The following is a 16628-nucleotide window of genomic DNA, read 5'->3' on the forward strand; positions in this document are numbered from 1 at the left end:
GGGGTCTCAATGCATAGTCGACATTAGACAAAATACATAACCTGAAATCTGCGGATATTTTAAGTTGAAAATGGCCCCTACTACCTATTTTAGATATATTAGGGGCAATGAACCTTTTTTTTCAAAAACAGAAGCCAAGCTTCATTTGCATATTCAAAATTACTTCACACAAGCTGCGGAGACTGGAAAAAAAATTTAAAAAATGTGAACCTAAACAGAAATGATAAAAACAAATTCTTATTATCGGTTAATTTTGTCATGGAGCAAGAGATTTAGACAGTTTTAAATCAGCTGATGAACTGAAATCGTGGACTCTATTTTCAAAGGTTTCGTTTTGAAGGTGATGCGATTCAAAGATCTGAGAAGAAATATGGAGGGAAGTGACAATGTTTACGTTAGAACTGTCACGTGGGATGACACCTGGCACGAGTAAAGATACACACATACTTGTCATTATCTAAACCTTGTCATACTAAACACCGCAGAAGGATGAAGCCAAACAACGTATCAGTATTCACAGACTTGTGGAGAAGTCGCTTTCCTGGATTAAAGCAATTTCTGTAATCCAGATGGCGACGTGCTGTGAAATATTTTAATGGTGCGGGACGCCTTTAGCGAACTTTCTTCTTTGGAGATAAAATCGTTGATATATCGTCGACCCCTGGGAATATTACTTGCTCTCTGATAGCTTTTGATGGGAAACGATTCTCACATACGTGATGCATGAAGTGTTCGCCTGTGTTATTTACATGTTAAGATCAGACAATTACACTGCTTAGCTGCTGTTCTCTTCGGCACAAGAAACTGCGATGTCGTCGATGTTTAGAGAGTCACTAGAAGTCATTTGCGTTAAGGGAGAAATGCTTACAAAAATATTATTATAAAACTTAAGTAAACAAAAAAAATAATATGCGTATTATTTATTGTGTCTTTACGGCTGATTTCAAATCAATGGCAACATTCTTTCATTTCATTTAGTAGGAATCGCCATCACTAGTGATTGCTGCGTCAATACCCAAACCTCTTGGTTGCCTCGAAATCAAAACGTGCGGACGCTTTATCCACTTTCCATAGGTGAAATGCCATGAACATGTTTTGCAAGTATTTCGCAAGTGTTTGGTTAGAGAATATTCTCCAAGGTTGAATTACTTTAACCCTTGTCATCGCAACATTTTTTGTTCCAATCCTACCTTTTATTCGGTTTTGTGTACATAGAGCAAATGGCAACGACGAAATATACATGAAACCAATTTAGAACACTTTTACCTTTTGTCTAACCGGTTAATCATATGGTAAGGACGTTCTACATATCTTAAACACCGCTCTGCAAATCATTATACAAACATATTGTTTGCGACAGTCTATGTTTGTAATAATGAATATTAACATATCTAAACCATCAGGTCTAAACATGAAATTGACATTAATTAACATATCTAAACCATCAGGTCTAAACATGAATTGACATACACGTCAAAATGATTTAGTATCAATAGGAAATCGTGCAATTCAAAACACTTACTTTACGTATTACGCGACGCGAAACTGACAGTGTTAAACTTTTGCTCATTCTATGCACAAGGAAACTTTAAAGTATTCTCTTTCATAATTAAGAACAGACTTAGGGGTCCTCGTGCAAAGCTTGGATCAGAGACACAGCTTTCCTAATATAACAGGAGAAATTACAATTCAAAATGGCTGCTTTTCCTCTGTTAACGTACAATACTGGTAAAAATCAAATTTCCGATTTTCTCTAAAAACAAGACGGTGAAAACTCAGTTTGCTTTCTGTACTGCAAATCAGTGAGTCCACAAAACATGTGGTCTTGTAAGTACTGTACAAATGTAAATATCCGAGAAACTCACCAAGGCACTACATATACCTTGAGAAGAATCATGTTAGAATAAATATGTGAAACAAAAATGGATAGATTCTACAGTAACGTATCTGCGGTGTTTAGCAGCATATTGTCACCACTTAAAAGATACAGGGTGCGTTATCCGCAATTTTAGGGACGTAAAATAAAGCAAAGTTACTGATTTTAGCCAAGTTATACATAGACACTACTTCTTGAATGGTTGGTATACAAGGTTAGTTCAAATGAGTGTCATTATCTCGCGAGATTTCGTCGAGAAAGGGTTGGATCATGGACAGATTCTCATGTTCACAACTTGACCCTCTAATCAATGCAAAACGTCTTGTGTGAACGTATAGAATGGGAACCCTGTTGCTGTTCCGTTGAGCTGATGTATACGGCTTGTCTAACAGCATCGGCGTAACCTGGCAAGCATTATCTTCGCAGCTTCTCAGTAACACCGAATGCATACTGATAACGTATGTCCCTCAAACGTTGAATTATGATAGAGATTTGTATATGCCGTACACAGGTATATCCAGAACATCAGTGACATCCTGTTTGTCAACACAATATACAAAACTATGTATTTATATTTATTGCCGATAAAAGTAAATCGTTACAATGCTCAAATCATAACTGGTCGCTTTTAATCCACGGCAGTGTGTATTGTAGAACCTGGACACGTCGCAGAAAAAATCGATGGTGTTGGTAATGGTATTCAAGCGATTAAAACATTTTCTGGTAGTTTTTTGTGACTAATCTATTATCAAAATCTGAGTAGTACTTTTCCTGATGTCAAAATCAATAGATCCGAGACTGTTACAAAGCGTGGCATGTTCAGCGTAGACTTTCAAAATTGGCATTTAAGGCAGTGCGCGCTTCGAAATGAAAGACTTAAACTTTTGCTCAAACCTACGTCAAGGAAACTCTAAACTGCCATTCACCTTAAAAAGCATGTATAACAACTGGAAGAGAAAGGTCACCGTTCAAATTCCGGTACGATGGAAACAAAGCACCTTAAATTTATACGATATTATTCAAAATGGCCGCCACGGGGAAAAATTCAATTTTCGATTTTCACGAAAATAAGACGGTAAAAGCTTTATTTGCTCCATCAGTTTCATTAATAAGTCCTCACAAACAGGAGACAAAAAATTAAAAGTATCGTGACAATTTGAGTCTGAATATTTTCCCCCGAGGCGCAATCTACCTTAATTGAAATTTTGAACTAAGAAAAAGAGCAAAAGTCAATTAGTAATTGAATATGGTTTAAAGTACGAAATTAAATTGAAAGTCCCAGGTATTCAGACTTTAATTAAAATCAGTCTCGTGCTGACAAATTCATATGATTTTTAAATACTTTTATGTCCAACATTCTTAAGAATTACACGTTTAAATCATTAAAAAATTCCTGCCATTTCATTGTTTTGTCACTTCTACCCTTACAGCCCACAGATCAGACACATCGAGGTTTCCCCCTCACTGAGCAAACTATACTTACTCTAATAGAAATCAAGAAACTGAACAGTCAAACCAGTTTGTCACTCAATCGTTTTTACAGATTGGTGAACTGAATCGGTGGTTCGTAGCGGCTGTCTCCGGAGAACGTTGCATACAGAAATGAACTGACACCTGCGATCGCTCGTGATTGAATGAATAAATGATCGAGTGAGAGACCGCGCAAGCGCCGAGGGGAAGGACGGACGGACGAACAGACAAACAAAGTCTGTTCTTGTCGATGAAGTCAAGGACAATTTTTTTTAATCATGAGCACCGCAACCGTTATCATTTTGTTCATTTTGATGGCAGCAGAATCTTTTTTTCTTTTGTATCGTTTCAGGGGTATGAAGGGAGACAGCTTCGCATATATACATCAAGTCTGTAAATTGCAGTGAAACAATATATTTAGGGTATAGAATGCGCCTCGGGGACAGACGTTGGGACTCTAAAACTTTAAATCTAAAACTTTAAACATTTTTTGTCTTCCTCTTGTGGGGCTTATTTTGAAGCTCGCAGCAAACAGTGAGTTGGGGGGATTTCATAATCAATGAAGCCTATCCGGGGAGCTGTGACGCGTTTATCCCTGCATCTTGCACTACCTTCAAATATATTTCCTCAGAGCTTCTCACACCTTTAACTCAGAGTTGCAATATGACGTTTATCAACGAGTCGACATCAAAAGCCTCACTCGATTCACGATTTGCTCTCGCGAAAATAGCTGACGCAGTTACACGGCCGAGCTCACTCGCTAAGGTTCATCGTTTGCCCTCAGGGAACAGACAAAAGAAAAACCACGGCTTCATTTCAAGTCATGCAGCAACTCCTTCCACATTTTACACATTCCGTGTGAGACAGATGGACAGTATGACGTTGGTTTGGCCTTTGAAGTCGCCGGTATTGCAGACAAATACGCTGGTTTAGGATTTGAACAGACAGGTGTCTGTCTGTCTGTCTGTCTCTGTCTCTGTCTGTCTGTCTCTGTCTCTCTGTCTGTCTGTCTGTCTCTCTGTCTGTCTCTCTGTCTCTCTGTCTGTCTGTCTGTCTGTCTGTCTGTCTGTCTCTCTCTCTCTCTCTCTCTCTCTCTCTCTCTCTCTCTCTCTCTTCTCCTCTCCTCTCTCTCTCTCTCTCTCTCTCTCTCTCTCTCTCTCTCGTTCGTTCCATATGGTGTTGGGAGCCTCCTGTCATTGACTCAAATTAATTAATAAGAATTATGTATATTATAATGCTATCATTAGCTTTTAAAATTTAACCACGATCTAAAATGTTATCATTCAGAAATGTTTTCAACAATATTGCTTGAAAATAAAAGCCGTAAATAAAAGTCGTTGGGTGTATGAACATTTCATTTATGATATGAGATTTTGACGAAATGATCTAGTACTCAGATTACAGACTATACTGTTTCACACCAAGGCATAGAAAGTAGAGTTTATAGTTTCTAGAGGGACAGACGTTATAAGTACTGAAAATAACTACTCAAAACAACAAGTGAATCGAGAAATAAATGAAAACAATACTGTCTGGCAGAAACACCCCAGACAAACATGGGGTTTCCAAACCCAGAGCTCATACGCAATAAAGCGGCAATGCGTCTCTTTCAGTTTTATTTCTTTCCTTTTTTTGAGCAGACAAGATTCAACTACTGAGATGAAAACGACAAGAACATGAATGTTTACATGTAGAATTATTTCAGACACATTGCTGTAACAAAAAGGTACTAGTATACATAGATCTGGACGCCCGCCAAGATGATAACCGAAAGCTCTGTCCGTTTTGGCTATACTTCCTGATTCAAACTATAGGGTTAGGAATTGTAAAGTTGACTTCCCATTATGCGAACATATGATTTTCCCCTTATATTGACACTTTTATGTCATCGTCTGTGACGTTATGAGACTTTATCCAGTGGTCAACTTGAAATCATGAAAATGAAGGAAAATAACTGTGTACAATAAAATATTTGAAATCAATGTTAACCATACATAAATTGAAAGGTCACTCGTAGAGATTTATTAAATCAATGCAGAAGTCTGTTTGAAGTAAGAGGCATGTTCTATTAAAATTATGGCAGTATTTAAATGAATATCACTCTCTTTGTACACTACATGATATAAAGTGCTGATAAACATGTACTTGGCCAAAACTACTTAAGGGTGATCGAGTCACGTGCTATGTCATCATAGCTGCAAACAATAGAACGCGTGCTCTACGACGCGCGCGTCCACTGTACGGGACCATGCTCACTGTAAAGAAAGCACCGCGGTTTTGATGGAAACCTATCTTCATACAACTTATTGTTAGAGCTTTTAGCATGTAAGCGGACGTTGTTAGTGATGATTGAATGATCATTATATTATCTTCGAGTCGCCAGTTTTAAATGTTTGAATGATGATATATTTACGAAGTATTTAAAAATCCCAACAAAATAACTTGAAAAGGACATATTTCTCATCAAATTGTGATTTTTCCCATTTCACATATGGGGAGGGGGGTGATGTTCAGCGATGTAGCATTGTAAATATGCTGGTGACCCCATATTTTTATTTGATGCAATATCTGAACAATAATTTATGTGAAAATAAACAAAATTGTTGTATTGGAAATCTAAATAATTCTACAAAGTATGGATAAGGCATGGTCATTACTTTTAACTTTGCAACAGCTTTAACTGTTGTATTTGAAGGCCTTAGCAGTGATAATTTAAATTTTATGTACATTTTCGGCGGAAAAATAGCTAAAACTTTCATTTATTATTCAATGTGGTTCACATGTAAATAAAACAAGTGCAGCATTTCAAGAAAGGAACTGAAAGTAAATATATCGGGTTGGGCAACGCTTACGGGAGATTCATAATTTCTGTCATTCGAATGGGATAAAGTGGGTGTATTTCAAATCCTTCTAGCTGCCAAATTAATCTGGTGACATATTGAATTTTTGTAGTAATCTCATCCTCACATATAAGTCTTACTGTTAGAGAAAAATAACGAAAATTGTGAAAATTTGATTGCTTAATCACCCTTAAATGCATTTACTAATCCATTGATCGTGCGAAAATACTAAATTTATCTCGTTATAAATAAACTTAAATAGCTGTGTAAAACTATTTGATATGTTTCGTGTATAGCCTTAAGATTTTCAATTTTTGATAGTTACTCATACAATGGAATGGTCTATATTAAATTATATACATGTATTGATTGAAAATTATTGCAGTATGAAAGTAATTACTCTAATAATACACGCTTTAATGATAAAAGCTAAACCTCTAACACCAAAGGATACTTTGCACAAGCAACTGTTGAAAAATTTAATCTCATAAATAATGCTTTTGATAGTCCTTCAATTTTATGGTCGGTAGAATAGAAATCCGAGTATTAATAAATTATTTTTTTTCTCTTACAAATTTGAATAGTGGGATCAGTGAGTGACGTTCTCATTGGACGAGAGCCCACGACATAGGAGGTAGAATCAGTAATGTACCACTACTGAACAAGGCACCTCAACTAGCTTAGAAAGTTATTGACGAAAAAGGGTGCGTCTACATGACAGAAAATTCGATGTTAGAAAACTTAAATTATTGAAAACAGGAGGCCCAAAACGCGATGTCATCTGTTGAAACTATGGTTTTAGAACTGTCTATTGAAAGGTTTAGCATGCTCTTCGTCATGCAGTTTTTTCGGTTTTTGTCGTCTCAATTTCAGCCACGGCCGGGCGGTCGGTCGGGTGCGAATGCAAGGAGTCTAAACATTGTTTACAATGCTCGGTCCCGGGCCTTGGATTTTCTGAATTCATAGGTGACGAGCTAGCGCCATTTTGAGATCTGTTGTCTTCCTCTCCGGGTGCTCAGACTATGCAGAAAGCTAATTTAAACCCATAGAAAGAAACATGTTGATAGAACATAAGGCTTCATCCACAAACATATCTGGAGGGGTGCGGGAGCCGCGGGAGATTCAAAAAACGTTCTCTGATTTTTTCAAATACCCAATAACAAACTTACAATGTGCTCAAGTCCCCCTTCTGACTTGCTATAATTTTGAAGTATCCTCTCAAGGAAGGCAAAATGTGGCCGATATACTGCTTCGTCCAAAAATATCAAACTATAATACACGGGAGTCTATTGGACAAACTATTAACATTTTCCCATAAAAACAAGCTATATATATATATATATATATATATATATATATATATATATATATATATATATATATATATATATATATATATATATATATATATATATATATATATATATATATATATATATATATATATATATATATATATAATATGTGTTTGATAATTCATGTAACTGTACTTTGCTTGAAGTGGCAGGCAAAAGGTGTACGTGTAAAAAAAATCGATTTTTGGATTTCATTTATAATGTTTATTCACTATACATGTCTATGAGAAAACTATGAACACATATTTTCCAATATCAAACTAGCAATATTTGTTCATCTATAGACGTTTGAAAATTGATATAAATGTACTAGATTAGCACTGGGTGTTTACAAGTGCATATATCTACAAGAAATTTGATTATGGAATTTCACTGAAAATGTTCATCCACTATACATGGGAGTCTATGACAAAACAGTGAATAATTTTCCTGATAGAAAACTCACAATATCTGTGCTTATATGGATCCTGGATAATTGACATAATTGTACTTGATTAGAAGAGGGTGGTTACAAGTGCATATGTTTACAAGAAATTTGATTATGGAATTTCACTGAAAATGTTCATCCACTATACATGGGAGTCTATGACAAAACAGTGAATCATTTTCCTAATAGAAAACTCACAATATCTGTGCTCATATGGGTCCTGGATAATTTTCATAAATGTAAGATGTTCATCCACTGTACAGGGCATTATCTGACAAAAATATGAATACTTTTTCCAGTACAAAACTTACAATACTTATGCGTATACAGACCCTGAATAATTGACATAAATGTACTTGACTAGAAGAGGGTGGTTACGAGTACATATGTTTACAAGAAATTTGATTTTGGAATTTCGCCCAAAAAATTGATTCACTATACATTGTAGTCTATGAAGAAACTACTCATAATATTTTTACAAAACAAAACTAGCAAAACCTGTGCTTTTAAAAATTTAGTTAATTGATATAAATGTACATGATGAGAATAGGGTGTTTGAAAGAGCACATGTGAATAACAAATATGATATTCGAATTTCACCCAAGTGATTATCTGTTTAGATTAAAAAGTATTCTGTGAAAGTTCACAGGTCAAATGAGAATTTATATATTCAATTAAGATATTATTGATACGGACTGTGACACGCAGGGGAGGGTCAGTGTGTTTTGCACAAGAAAATTAGGGAGGGACACTCTTTTTCTTCCAAAGACTTTTGAACGGTCACGGTTCTGTATGGACGGATGTTGTCATGCATTTTTTCAGCTGGAGTCAATTTCATGAGGTTTTGGACACATAGGTTATCATCTCCCAAATTGTTATTTAAAGGCTGTTTGCCCTGAAGCTTTCAGTTGTTATTGATAACACTACTATTCGAAATAGTTTGTATTCTATAAAAGTCCTCATAAATAAAAAAAAATGTACATACGGCGACATGAACGTTTGACAATGACCAAAGTTCTCAAACTGTAGGTTAATTTGAAACTTTTAGTCATTATAGGGGACAGTTATGCACAACAGAGGAGCTGGGTAACTAGAAATCAAGACAACCTAAATCTTTTGCCCCAAGTTGGCCGCTTAGATCATCAAATTACCATTATACCTCAAAACTTGCGCCCGAAGGGCGCGTCGAAAATAGAAATGGCAAAAAATGTAAGTGCCAGAAGGTATTTGGAAAGGGATTTGATATTCAATAAATTTTCAAGTCGCCTCTTTTGAATGTCAATTTTTTCAGATCCCCCCTGGCATGTTGTTAATTTGTTCAAGTCCCCCTGAAATAGCACCAAGCTCCTGGGCAAGCGGTTATGCAGTATGCATTCGATTTAGATACAATTCGCTGCATATAACACCCGCCTTGTGGCTCGTGCATATTCAAGTTAGGGGTATTAATTAATTGAATGTTTTAGTTTCTATAGAAAAGCAATTTTATAAGCCCTTCATGACCTTACATACTGGCCATAAAATGTTGTACTTGAGATCTGATTACCCGTAAAAATTATAACAGAAAGTAAAATACATGTAGGTAGGGGTCATAAATTCGTCTGTTGACAGGAGTATATTCATATAAGATCTTGCCTTTTCGCGATTATGGTACAGCTTAGCTAATGTCATTCGGGTGATCTCAATGTCTACGAATCAAGACTGATTATGACCTTAAAGGAATTCTTGAACACTATTTTACGTACCTGCACCGGGTTTTCCAGCATGTCTTGCTTCCGTGTCTCTGTGGTACTTGTTGAACGCAAAACAGATACCATAATGAGTGAAGACTTTCACGAAATCATGTTCTGTACATTTATGTCCATTCCAGGTACACTGTGAAAAGAACAGAGCGTGTCTCAGTGATTTGCATCGAATGCTATGAAATGTATCATCTTCTGTTGTCCAAATTCATCAGCGTTGATTGTGATTTCTTGATCATGTTGGTTGCATATGCATATTTCTTGAAGGTACATTTACGGCATATTTCATATCAAATGTCTCTATCACACACAAGTGACTTTTCACTGTGTTTATTATTCGCAAATAGTTCACGATGTCAAGATGTTGACTGGAACCGGAATATGAAAGGTACCCTTTAAAAGGATGTGTGATTTATCAGATTAATCTACAGCTTGTCCCTCTACTGTAGTTTAAATAGCAAATGTATGATATCAAACTCTTCTCTAAAAGCCTCCTATCACCTAAACGATACCAGGATCGATATAAGTTATTCAAAGGAGCTAACACTACGCTGTGTTTTCAGTTATCCATTTTCATTATTTGTCTTTCTCTCGTCTCCTTCGATTGAAAACTTGAACATTTCTTGTATGATTAAAAAATATTAGCAAAAAGGTTTGCTCAAGGAAAGTGTGACTAAAAATTGAAATCTTCCATTTTCAGGTCGTATGATATGCCGAGATCGTAGCGTGACCTTTGACCTACCTCAACAATAGTTTCTTTGACTTGACTGCCAACTCTATATGTGAACTCAGTATAGTTAAATCTCTTCTTTTCTTCACTGTCCCAGTCTAAGTCTTTCATTTGTCGGACAAATTCTTCGGAGAACAGGTCTGAATTTAGGTTCCCGTCTTCATCCATAAGACCTATAGTACCAAATGAAACATTACTCACAGGGGTTTTATTTCACAAAGAAATTTAGAAAGCCAAACTTTCCGTGAATACAAACGAAACCTCAACTTGCATACAACATCAGCGACAGTATAAACAACATACATGATATCAACACACCACCACTATCATCATTGTCATTATCATGGTCATCATTTCTACCATCTTTTCACCAAACGTGTACCTACTGTGCGACAATTTGATGGATAAGATGACTTTAAAAAAGTTTCGCATACATTAAAGCAGGTACTTTGGGAAGAAACCTGAGTACAATACCGCCTCGTCTTGAGATAAAGTGGTTTTGCAATGTTGTTGTGGAATATACTTGAAGCTACTTTGTGACAATAATCATAAAATTAACTCGACTAGTATCTCATGTTTATCTTTTTCAATACATTTGGTGGAAAATTCTATGTGTTGACTCTCACACGTTGTGTACAGATGAATTCAATCAACAAGCCATGTAAGTAGTTTGCACGCGAACGGATTATTCAAACATTTTTCTGCGCTGTTGTAGCATGTTTACTTCATGGTGGACAAAGGGTAGACTGAAAAATATTTGTTGTTATTTAATACACAGAGTGTGTAATGTTAACTATATTCTACAAAAATCTCCAATCTTTACAAGAGGTATACTGTCTTATGCCGACAAAGTTAATACATTATTAATAGATTTGCGACTGACATTGCACTGGTGTACAATGCAAAAGTCGGCTCTCATAAGAGTTCAGTGGGCAGGTTCTTTTCGCCTTTACTGCAAAACCTGTCTCAGTCGCCATCAATCCAAACACCAACCAAGCCACCAACCACCACATCTGAATGTTGATTCTGTTCGTCCATTGTAGTAGCGTTCAGTGTCTTCATTTTCTGCTCCCACTGTGGCTTTGTATATTACAGATGTCACTTAGTACTCGGCAGTTTCCATCTGGGGGCAGTTTTCATTCTTTCGGCAATTGCAGGCCCTCATCATTCTGATGTGTAGCAATTCTCCTGTTGTGGTCGTTTATAGGCCTAATAGGAGACATGTCTTTTATGCAGCTGTAGCTGATTTTGAATTTGTTTGTGTTATTGTTGAATATTAGGTGTAGTTTGGAGTCTCTTGAGAAGTGTTTATCAATCAGCTTGAGGAAGGTTTTCCCGACGTTGGTCTTTACATTCTTGTTGTATGGTGGGTTGCGCCAAATGATGTTCCTTTATTTTGTTTTCTTGCTTTGTTGATAGGTGTTGTACTTGCGTATACAAGGTTTTCCTTGTATCCGCTATCTTTAAGTGCCTTTCCGTATGTTGGTATGTTTGGGCGGCGCTTTTGAAGACATTTTCGTGGCATGAAAGGTTGTATATTCTTTTAATGGGACATAAGCTGTAACTTGTGGCAAGTTTTTCAGTATTATAATTGTACTTATGTATATCAACTACCGTCACGGTGTCTGACCATAATCCGTTTGTCATGCTGAAATTTCAAGTATTCTCTTTATCAACACAGCTTATATGTGTGTAGTGATCCTCGTTTATTGCTTACAAATGAATTCTAGTCCGTACTTGAATACAATTTTCAACAATAACAATGTAGATTATACTTATACAGGTTATGTTGATATGCTAAATACTTGGCATTAAATTACAGGTTAAGGATTCAATGCAGAAAGTGTAGGGAAACCACAAAACAAAAGTTTTGACAAAATAGCCAAAAGATACAGTTTATGGAGCTTAAATGGCCGCTGGGAGGCGTTTGATTATAGCTGGCGTATGATTTGACTTCATGTTGATGTACAACGGGTTATTGTAGGGTTTTCTAAAGACTGATCTTTATCATTGATGAGGTTGAAGGTGACGTCCAGGAAGTATGCCACTTCAGTGAATTCAATGGTGATCTTTAGGTTGAAACTTGCGAAGGTTTTGATGATACCTTTTCAACACTAGCTCATGCATGTGGCCATGACCAATTCCCCCAGCTGTCATGATACATACTAGCTGTAAAGCCACTTTGTTTGGACATTTTCTTTTGGCCATAAATCTTCAATGTGTGGAGTTCTGGCCAATTAGTGACGGTGTTTTAATACCATGTCGACATTTACTTTGGCAAAAGCCAGGAGGACTCTTTTATTGTTCCCCTACCACCAAAAAAAAGATATCGGTGCTTATATCCACTCGTGGTGCTTGCAAGACGGAATGGACGGTTGAATATTTTCTGTTACGTTACGAATTGGCGCTTAAAAATCAACCCCATTTCAGACCTTGGTTTACAGTGGAATAAGTCGCTGGTATACCCTCTCCATTTGGTGGTACGTTATTTATTTTATCCTGCCACGCCCCTCTAATACAATGCTAATTATGTAAATAGGCTTGATCCATAGATATTTATGAACCCACTTTGCCTCGAGTGCCCTTCAAAACGGAGAGTTTGGAAAATACCTGGCCTAGGAGAACACAGGAATAATATTAAGAGGAAAGGACATAATATTTAAAAAATAATCAAGTAACTGTCTTTTTGTAAGCAATGTCAAATATTAGAAGTACAGTATTCAATAGTTTATCGCTTTTAAGTTCGTTCCGGGATCAAACGCATATCGGACTAGTATACTGCACATGTCAGTAGGGGGGGCTGCTGCATGGGCTGACTGCACTTGAAATTCACAACATTACTTCAAAAAAGTATGCCATTGTCCAATTTTAAATTCAATATCAAGCGCGTTTACTGCAAACTTCACTGTGCTTTAAAAGCATTCCTCCTCCTGTGTGCACCAAAGAGTGGTGACCATGTACCTTGCAAGTCACCAATGTAGTTCTTGGAACAACATAAAACTAATGATGTTCAGTGTGAAATATCGATGCGTACATTTTACATGAAATGTCATGATATTAACATTTTACGTCACCAGGAGGATGAAATGTTGCCATGGGTATATGAAAATAAGATAATATTTAGTTGTGTTCTAGTCTCTTGTGTTTCACAAAATTTGACCTTGTAATCGGAGATCTGAGGTTCAGGTAAGCAAATAATTTACTCTATGATTGACATAATATGACAAAGAAAGGCACTTAAAAATTTGATGGTAGGGTTCGTTACATTTTCCTGTGTTGAAAAGAGAAACATTTTTCAGCAAAGCATTTTTATAGTACATCAAGACGGTAACCAACAGCAATTACTCTTAAAATTTTAAAAGTAATGTCAGACAGCTATAAAGAGATGGTAATGTAAGAAATGACTGACAGTTTACATATCACTTAAGTTTCGTGACCGTTTTTCTCCTTTCAGATATTTTTGTTTACAACCGTAGCATCCATTTTCATTTATGTTTTAAAAATAAATGTTTTAGATGCTACGTCTAAACTTTGACTGATCTATAGTCTGTTATGTGGTCAAAAATAGTTTTGCATCCATAATGACCCTGTATCTTGCTATACCAGTATTATTGAAGGCCACATCCATCGTGACTCTCTAGCCTACTGAACCCAGTATTATCGAAGGCTAAATCTCTCATGGCCTTCTGTTCAGCTTTATTAAGGACCAAATTTTTTGCAGTTTTCTCTCCTGAACCTTGTATGTTTGAAGGCTGTCTCAGCCATTAACCTCCATTTAATGTTTTAAAAATTGATCTCTGCTTGTATCTTGACATGTTATCCTTTTTTGGAACAAATAAATCAAATTACGGCAAAAAACGTCAGATGTTCTTCAGTAAATGCATGTTCTTGTCAGGTCTTTCATTTTATGCACGCTGAAATGTGTTTTATCGGAAATGTTGCAAGTTATAAGAAAAAATAATAAAAACAGATGAACCTCCAAATATTTAACGCAAAGCCACAGAATTAACAAGATTTCAAATAAATTTCTTCTAAATCTTATATTCTGAAGATATTTCCAAACGTGTTATATATATATATATATATATATATATATATATATATATATATATATATATATATATATATATATATATATATATCTTCTGTCTGATGATTGCAGGATGCATGAAACTTAAGTAACAGATATCATTACTTTGTACTTGAAGTAATTTTGTTTTATTATTTATAAGCTTTTGCTTTTGCATCGAGCACTGTAATTTCCCACGAGGACATCTGTATATATATATATATATATATATATATATATATATATATATATATGTATTATGCACACTACCGGGAACGATCTGAAAACACTGTCTCACCTTATGTATAAATTAGTTGTGTATATGTTGACGCAAATATTTGGTTGGACGAGAATGCTATGCTGCCTTTAAGTTTCCTATATGACCAGTATTAGCACTGCGATTTGTTGACCTTATTAAATGGCATACAATTAAAAAGAACAAACGTCCTTTAAGTCAGGCAATTTCCTGTTTTAATCTTGAATAGTAAAAAAACGACGTGCGTTTATACTTGAAAGGGTATATATACCGAACACTTCCGCGAACGTGTGTGATTTTGCTTATAGAGAGTTCGAGTCATTCCAAACTGTCCGCTTGACCAAGAACAGTCTTCCGCTCCACTGTCAACAGTTAGGCTAGGCTGATTTGAAAGTTAAATTTGCGGTCATATATCGAAAAACGCGAGGATTTCAGTCAGAGATCAACGCGGCTTTGATGTCACACGTCTGTTTAACGTGATAGTAATAAAAGCAAACTCAGCGAAATTAAGTGATACGCGCCTCGAATAAGGAAAATGCAAGCATTAGCTCGTTTCTCGCCTAAGGAAAATTTCGACCATTCTTTTTTTAAAGAGTGAATGAATAAATGAATAAATACATAAATACATTAATAAATAAAATAGGTTTCATACCTAACAATACCGATATCTGAAGATCAGAATAGCAAATATTGCCAGTGTTGACTGCATTTTGAAACAAGATAAAACCTCGATCAAATCTCACAAAAAAGACACTTAAACACTTGTTCAGTTTACTGCGAAGGCTTAGGTTAGGGTAGTCTGAGTACCAATCACACGGGCGCATTCTAACGTGAAGAATATGTTTCTAGCCATAAGGTGACCTGCTAAGAAATATATTGACATACATGAGGTGTGCTTCATTTGGGATGCAAGCGTCAGTTACATCGTGTAATCGATATGCGTTAGTCATGAAAAATATAAAATCACAGGTACAAAAGACAACGTTAAAAAGGAGCAGAAACGATATAAACGCAGTCAAATCGCCGATATTGAGATGTTATAAAATAATGTTACGTTGTTTCGAAAGGAACAAGCAAACCAAGATCTATATCTGACAGCAACCCGTGTACAACATTATTGATACCCATTGTCCAGGGGGAGGGTTACGGGTTACAATTACAGGACTGAATTTGTTTGAAAGCATGTTACATCTGTTTTGAAGATTTAGAAGTACCATATCAAGCTATCTTCGACATGTTCACTTTAATGTCACGTGTTCACTGCCTATCTACAATCTGGATGTTTCGTAAAAGTTGAAATAGCTGTGGTAGTAAAGTGTTTTTGAACTTAAATGTTTGGAAATGTCATGGGTCTCAAACGAGACTTAACGCGTTAAAAAGAATTTAATTTTAAAATCAACCTCAACATTAATATTATCCGACAAGACAGGCAAACCTTGAGATGTGTTCCTCAGAATAGCCACTTCTACTCGCTCTGATTTTTGGAAGGGATTTGGAAAATGGCGGGAAATCAGCTGCAAATACTTGCAGCGTTGCGATTTTCTTTGTTATGTACCATATAAATGCTTCTGTAAGATATTACGCACGTGGAAGACAATATTCATGATAAATAACAACAGTGGCTAGACATTTAGAGATTGTAAATTTACTGGGAAAATTTACTCGTCCATTATCAAAATGAAACCTTTAATTTTGCCCGCTAAGGGCCTTTGTTATCCTGAGAGGAAATCATGGAAATTATATTTTGTTTCGTCTAGCCAGTAACAGACGAAAGTAAAGCACCTACCTTATATTTGAATATTAAAGTATTGCTTATTAGGTATTGTTTTTCATTGTACTCGAGCTGCACATGTTCGTTACGTTTGT

At 35.9% G+C, this 16628-nt stretch overlaps 1 protein-coding gene across 1 annotated transcript in view; it reads right to left on the bottom strand.

Annotated features, from left to right (window-relative positions):
- Positions 1-16628, bottom strand: part of LOC139117072 (acid-sensing ion channel 2-like) — a 44921-nt gene that overhangs the window by 14360 nt on the left and 13933 nt on the right. The window contains exons 2-3 of the mRNA XM_070679902.1: positions 10450-10610; positions 9711-9840 (exon numbers count right to left, since the gene is read on the bottom strand). Of these exons, the coding sequence (XP_070536003.1) occupies positions 9711-9840; positions 10450-10610 (291 nt within the window). The remainder of the gene's footprint in view (positions 1-9710; positions 9841-10449; positions 10611-16628) is intronic.

Source organism: Ptychodera flava, chromosome 18 (assembly GCF_041260155.1).
Source record: "Ptychodera flava strain L36383 chromosome 18, AS_Pfla_20210202, whole genome shotgun sequence".
NCBI classification, from domain to species: domain Eukaryota; kingdom Metazoa; phylum Hemichordata; class Enteropneusta; family Ptychoderidae; genus Ptychodera; species Ptychodera flava.